Source organism: Aptenodytes forsteri, unplaced genomic scaffold (genome assembly GCF_000699145.1).
Source record: "Aptenodytes forsteri isolate BGI_AS27 unplaced genomic scaffold, ASM69914v1 Scaffold257, whole genome shotgun sequence".
NCBI classification, from domain to species: Eukaryota; Metazoa; Chordata; class Aves; order Sphenisciformes; family Spheniscidae; genus Aptenodytes; species Aptenodytes forsteri.
This window is the reverse complement of record NW_008795194.1, coordinates 344038-351277: the sequence shown is the minus strand read 5'-3', so window position 1 is coordinate 351277 and position 7240 is coordinate 344038. Positions and strand designations below refer to the sequence as shown.

The 7240-nt window shown below is 41.4% G+C and overlaps 2 protein-coding genes across 2 annotated transcripts in view; both read right to left on the bottom strand.

The window, feature by feature from the left end:
• SSB (Sjogren syndrome antigen B) overlaps positions 1-1752 on the bottom strand; it is a 14637-nt gene extending 12885 nt beyond the window's left edge. The window contains exon 1 of the mRNA XM_009278562.2: positions 1524-1752. Coding sequence (XP_009276837.1) covers positions 1524-1640 — 117 coding nt within the window. The 5' untranslated portion in view covers positions 1641-1752. The remainder of the gene's footprint in view (positions 1-1523) is intronic.
• A 133-nt stretch (positions 1753-1885) lies between these two features.
• Positions 1886-7240, bottom strand: part of LOC103898394 (kelch-like protein 23) — a 6890-nt gene continuing 1535 nt past the window's right edge. Inside the window, exons 2-4 of the mRNA XM_009278666.2 lie at positions 6039-7233; positions 4378-4530; positions 1886-3792 (exon numbers count right to left, since the gene is read on the bottom strand). Coding sequence (XP_009276941.1) covers positions 3482-3792; positions 4378-4530; positions 6039-7233 — 1659 coding nt within the window. The 3' untranslated portion in view covers positions 1886-3481. The remainder of the gene's footprint in view (positions 3793-4377; positions 4531-6038; positions 7234-7240) is intronic.

Here is a 7240-nt window from a genome sequence, read left to right as displayed (position 1 = left end):
CCGCGTCTGCCTCGGCCGCCTGCCTGGGTGTGCAGGGGTTTTGTTCACGTGCTTTTGCACAGTTAACAGAAAAGGTAACTTAAATACTTGTATTTGTACACTGATGCTATATTTACTTTTATTAAATGTTACAAACACTCACTGAAATACCATAGATGTGTTGTAGACATCTATAACGCTACAAATCTTCGGGATCACACGAGTAAAAATGTTAATAAATAGTACTGACTTAACAATTGGTTCGACTTCTGTATTAGTTCATTTACTAGATTACAAGTGAAACAGGAAAACAGCGTTCACCATGATACAGGTCCGACAGCACAATAATTTAGTGTTCATTCAAGTAGTATTAAAAACATATTGCACAGATGGCTAAAGATCCCCTGCTCTGAGCTTTCCACCTCCCATAGGATGCACAAGTTACCGAACAAGAGCCAGAATCCCTGTTCCTCTCACTGAACTCATACCACCGCCTGTGCTCAAGACCCGACTGCTACACGCTTTCTCGGGATGTGCTATGGACATGAGCTAATCTAAAAGGGCATTGTAGGTTATTGTAAAAAACAGCACCAGTTACTTCAACAGCGAGTCTGAACTTTTACACTCCATTTATTCTAACGCATTCAAAAATCTCTAAAAAAATTAGGACTTGTCTGAAGCCCTAGGCAGAAGTCTCAATGACTCGTTTATGCCAGATCAGCACATACTCTACTAGTGTGTCAGAACTGAAGGCTTTTTTTCACTTCGCAGTTAGGCTGAGGGGGAGAAGCAGTGTATCGCTCGCTTGCAGGGTGCCCAGAGGGAGAAAGTGGACTCTGGCTTCCAGTGCCTGAACTCCAACCCCGGAACAGCGCTGTCTTTCACCAACGTTAAGCACCTAGTTTAGAAGCGGCAGACAGGTTAGTCCTTGCCTTGTTCTTACATCCTTTCACCAACTTACGACTGTTGGTGACAGGATACGGGCTGGAATGAACCTCAGGGCCAGCTGTTCTATTGCACTGAAAATTTACATACACACGTTGAGTTCACTGCAGTTTCATTCAATACAAAGATCACCTTCATGCTCTCACAATGCTGTCCTTTAAATCTCCACCTGCCTTTGAACAATTCTCGGCTGTGGAGATTTCCAGGAGAAACAAATTCACTTTATTTCTTTTGCTCACCTGTCCGGCTCACACATTTCAAACAGCATCAGAGCTCAATTCCCCACACCTCTTTACAGTTCAGAGTCTTCAAACAAATTACATGGGATCCTTAAATAGCTCTCAGTGGGACAGCTAATGAAGCAAAACGCTGAACCCATGCACACGTGAGCTTCCGACATAGTAAGGTGACACACAAAGACATCAAAACAAGAACTATATGTACACCACAGAACTTCACATCACAGCTCAGAATTGAGTGCCGCCTGCTACCCAGCAGTCAAATGCAAGTAAGAAACAGTACAAAAATGTGAAAAAAACAAAAAAATATTGAAAATGCTTATGATCAAGGAAAAGAAATATTATAAACTCAGGGCTTACCTGCTTGGAAAGCTGCTTGCATTGTATCCGATAAATCCAATAAACCCAAAATTTCATTTTTGGTGGGAGTGCTGGTGTAGGAAGTTCCCACCACACCCTATGACAGCCCTGTGCCATCCCCCCCTCTCATGCCAATGTCTAACAGCTGTTTCTGCTGCCATTTTATAAGCTGGACTGGGAAACTGATCTGGGCTAAAAGAGCCTCTCTGCTCCCCAAGGCATTTCTTTATTTGGATCACCACTATTGGACCGCGCGGGCCCACAGCAGCTGAAGCAGGACCGGGTGAGGGGCAGCAAAGGCAGGAGGGAGCACGAATGCTCCCTCCTCGGCACTGGGAAGGCTTTGCCATCTTGTACTTTCCATACAACTCATGTGCTTCCTTACAGTCTCTCTCTCCCTCCTCTATCCTGTTCCTAATTTTCATAAAACCTGAAAAAAAAAAAGTGTATTTTTAAGGCCTATACCTCCCTGTAGAACATGGCTGACCCCAGACAAGTGAGTCCAGCGTTAGAGGGGAGCGGACAGACACACACACAGAAAGACAATACAGTTGCACCTTGCTCCCTCAGGGAACCGGGCTAATAAAAAGCCGCACATTACAGCATCTATACAAGCCATGAGGTGAAAAGAAATCCTAAGAAGTCACTGCGGTGACGATTCAGTCAAACAGGTTTGTATTACTACCTACACGGCAGGATGCAAAACAAGGACTGGTGAGAAGGCTGGGGATAGCAGGGTCAAAACACCAGCTATTTAAATACTACCTATGGATTCTGCTGGCACTGGCACTGCTATGCTGCGCTGGGAGCTTGCCGCGGGAGTCTCCCAGTGAAGAGGTGACAAAACAGTGACCTTCCTGCCCATCTCAAGTTGCTTTCCAGACAGAATTTGAAGATCTCGTATTACATTTTGAGAGAAATAGTAAATAAATCCAGCAGACCACTTAGCATTCAATTTCTCCATGCGTAACATATTTTGACAAGTTTCTTCAGTTATCACCTTTGCTCAAGTCACAGTTTAGCACTCTAAAGACTGAAAGGTATTAAAATAGAGAAGTTTGTATCTCGCAGGGATGTTAGCAACTTTCCAGTCTCTCTCATTTCTTCCTTCCATTCCACAAAGACACACATCTTAAATTTGATTTTAAAAAAATAGTTACCATGGTAAGGCTTCTCCCCGGGAAAAAAAATAAAATCACCAATACCTGTGCATCAGCCAAAGAGCCCATTGCAAAGCCATGCAGAGTCTTTTTTTATTTTTCAAGGGCCCTGCCAGTGTGAGAATGACAAAGTGAGCACTTTTCTCAAACTGCCTCGTACTGCAGAGCACTGTTCTCCTTCTGGAAAACTAGTGCACACTTTCGGCTTGTGCTCTGGGGCTACTGCGTGACATTTCTTCCTTCATTTCCAGCCTGTGCTCTTTTCCCCTCTGGCATTTGAAGATAGAATTAGAGGCATCCTATAACTGCCCATGATTTCTGGATGTGATAACCTAGTTATCCAAGTGATACTGCTCTATATGTACCACATGCTTAGCTTGTTGCAATGAACCATTTCTATAGCTACCTTTGGACTATCAAACATTTCATCTTAAGCCCAGCATAGAAATGCAGAGTATTTTGTTTGGCTTTACTCACCTTAGCACCAGATTATAGTTCCATCCAGTGATTAATGAAAACAAATCTGTTTTTCACAGTAGTTTCTATATAGCTGCACAAAGTATTATAAGAGAGTAATTTGAAAACTTTCATGACAAAGAATGATTGGACTGAAAAATATATGGAAATCTTGTCACCACATTTATATTTCTGAATTGTTTAAAATAAAGACAAATTATACCTAGTTTTTAATGATATGCGCTAAGAGATTGTATTACACATCTCATTCATGAGGTAATCAGTACTATTATGAATACTGCATCTGCTGTTTTCTGTAGCAGCAATATGAAAATTAAATGTTTACACGTTATACACACAGACACAGCCATGTGACCGCATAGCGCTGGGAAGATTGCCTACTGCTTCCCATTTATTCAGTTCAGGGTTGTATTTCTCAATACTCTGCAGATACGTTCCTTTTGAATAGGAATATCCTCCTGTTACATAGATGCATCCGTTCATAACCACCGCGCCACACTCCATCCTTCTCTCCATCATGTGAGCCATCTGCTTCCACTCATTTTGCTCTGGGTCATAGCAGTCCGTGATCGTGGTCTGTCCACCCACAAAATAGATCTTGTTTTGTAACGTAATTGAACACAATCCGTATTCTTCAGGAAGAAAGAAATACAGTTCAACTCAGCATGATAATGTTAACTTAAACTGCAGCTACATGAGAAACACTGGGCATCACTGAGGGCGGCTGAGTTTCTTCACTGAGCTTAGGAGTCACCTCAGGATTTTCTGCTACACTGGGTAAAAGCAAGCTCAAGGCGTTACAGAAGATACAGACATGAGCACCAGTACTTAGTGAGAATTGCTTTAAAAACTTACTGTTACCAAATGTAGAACATAGAGAAAACCCTTTTAAAATTCATATAAATTATTTTTGCCGAATGCCTATGAATAGATAGATAGATTGTATAGAAAGTTAGTTTACTAGTGTTTAATAGAATGCAGCCATTCCTTAGTTCAATATTTATATAATGATTTCTATAGAACAGATGCTTGAAGAGGGTCTCTCCTTCCCCTCTCAGAGTCTGAAAATGGGAGATGATCCCACTCTGGCCCATGCTGCCCTACAGGCATTGCTCCTTTTATTAGGAACATGCCAGAAACTCTTCAGTGGGCTTAAAGACTCCCAGCTACAAGTAATCAAATCAAGCTCTACGGTCGTTACAGAAATTATTGTTTACCTGGATGCGGACTTGTGGTGACTATACTCCACTCATTGCTACCTGAATGGTATCTCTGGATTTTATCATAGGTGCAGCTTCCCCTGTACCCATAGTGACCTCCAGTTACGTAGATGACTTCATGCAGGACACAGGCGGTGGCATTTCCAACACCTGTACACAGTGTGAAAGTCACAACACACCTTCAGACTGCACACAATAACCATGGTCAGTTCCACCCGTAATCCCATTTCAAATGACTTCTTAATTAATATTTTAGGGTGAAATTATGCTTGCAAGTATTTAACTGAATGTGAAATTAAATAAACTTGTCAAGACACCTTATTTTATCAGCGTAAATCAAGAGCAATTAAATAAAACTGCAGTAACCGATACATATTGCGTATAATACAGCCACACAACGCTTCACAGAATTTTTATGCAACCACATTGGTTTTAGAATAGGGAATTACTTTCAATATTTCACTAAGTTAAAGAGATTTTTAAAAGTCACTCATATGGCAAGGACAAAGACAATGGGAGTTGAGATCATTCAGTGTCTCAGGGTATCTCTTCTGATACTTTTAGTCTTTCTCATGGTATTATTAATTATGCTATTGTATAAACAAGGACACAAACAGAATGGAGCCATGTTAACTCTGTCTCTAGGAGAACAAAACAAAATAAAATAAGGGATCTGGCAAGACAAAATGGACCAAAATTAGGAAATTAGTGTGGGGTTTTTAAGCATCTAAGAAGTTGCACACAGAAAACGCGACAAAACAACTGCACAGAATGTGTAACTGTTCACAGTATTAATGTAGCATTTCTATTTTTAAAGGAAATAAAAAGAGAATAATAGCAAAGTTTGTGGAAAATATATGAACAATGAAGAAAGTTGTAAGAGCACGAAAAGTGGTTTTTCCTGTTAGATACACCTCCAAAAACTCTCCTGTATGTAGAAAAATACTATGTTGCATCAACTTACAGTAAAATTTTATAATTAATTGTAAATAATTGCATTAATTTATAGAAATGTATGATAAAACGTGTAATTGTTTATAAATTTTGTAACAAAATAATACCCTTTAGTTATGCTATGATTCAAATTCACACATTTTTAATAGATCACTATTTTGGCTGTTAGAAACAGGTATTAGGGCTTTTCATTATCCTCACACTAAAGATTAAACTACGGATCCTGCACAGATGATACACTGAAATATGAGGCAACTGCATGCAAGAAGTTTTAAATGAAGATGACACCTTTATAAATGATTGCACAGAAAATCTTAGTAATCTGGTCTTAGATTAAAATAATACAATCCTTTTATTGGAGCTTGCTTTTTGACCATCTACCGAATGGACTCTAATCCCAGGTAGTTTTCTGATTGCTTTCTAATTTGAACAGAAATTTTACTCCTGAAAGAAGGCAAAATTAAACTGGGCCTGCCACTTGCTTTTTGACCCTAGTGTTCTGTGGCACAGCCCAGCATAGCATTTGGACGTTTACAGTCGTTTGGCTAGTAAAGACCTGAACCAAAGCCCACCAACATTAACAGGAGATTCCCATGGACTTCACTAGAACTTGGATCAAACCCTAAATGTGTCCATGGCACTTAAAAGTGGCAAATGCAAAATGAATGACAGTTGAGGCAGATGCCATACAAAAGCTTACCCACCTTTGATCATGTTTGCAATAGGAAGCCATTTCTTTTTTAAAGGATCATAGAACTCAGCTTCTTGCACCGGAGCTCCCTTTCGGTAACCACCCAACACATAGATGCAGCCACTCAAGGAAACTGCGCAGTGGTAATACCTTGCGTCAAGCATGGGGCAGCCTTCTGTCCATTCATCTCTCTCACTGTTATATATCCACACGGTGTCAAGGGCTTCGATGCTCTCTGTTCTATAACCTCCTGTCACATATATGTCTGGTCCCAAGCTAGTGACACCATAGCTCTCTCTGGTGTGATCCGGCATCTCTGTTCCCTGGACCCATGCGTTGGTTAAAGGATCCCAAACATGCACTTCTGATAAGGGATGCCAATAATATCCTCCGATCACATACATGGCTGCTGTGGGTCTTCTGGAAAGACCCTTGGGATTGAGGTTCAGGGCATTGTATATGAGTGACCTTATCTTATTGTCATTAAGTCGGCATTTTTTTTGTAGGCTTAAAGCTGACCTCAAATACATGTTATCTAAGTCTATTTTGATGTAGCTCAGCAGTTCATAGACGTCTTCAATTCTTTCTTCCACATTGTGTGCAACCCACTTAATGACAGCTTCAATGGCCACCTCTTCCTTCCAAACATTGAGATTCTCTCTGGAGAGGATGTAAGAGAGCTTCTCCTTGCCAACGTCCAGAAACTCTTCCTGCTTCCACACTTCTTCAAACTGCCATAACAATATCCTCCTGGACTCTTTTTCTAGCTCCGAGCAATCATGATATTCGGCAAAGGAGTGCATCCCTATGCAGTTGTCAGTATCTAAGTGCCTCACCAGAAACTGCTCGCAGGCTTTCTTTACTGACACGAACTGGAGGAGGTCTGCAGCCTGGAGTAGGCTTTGGACATTTCTCTTTGTTATCTGGATCTGTGATGTGTATGCATAATTCACGAGGGCTTCCAGTACGGCATGGCTGAGCCCGGGAAGTCTGATCTGGTTTTTAGATTTCTCTTTCATATCGGCTGTGAACATGGCTTTAAAATAATTGCTGCAAGCCGCTAAGGCGGCTCTGTGGCAGTGGAAGATGACCCCCGAAGCGCACTGCAGGGTGATGTCGGTGAACAGCCCGTCCAGGTAAAACGCCCGGAACGCCTCCAGGAAATCGGCGGGGTGAGAGGAGTCCTTGTAGAGGTACGCGTAGTCCTCCTGCCCA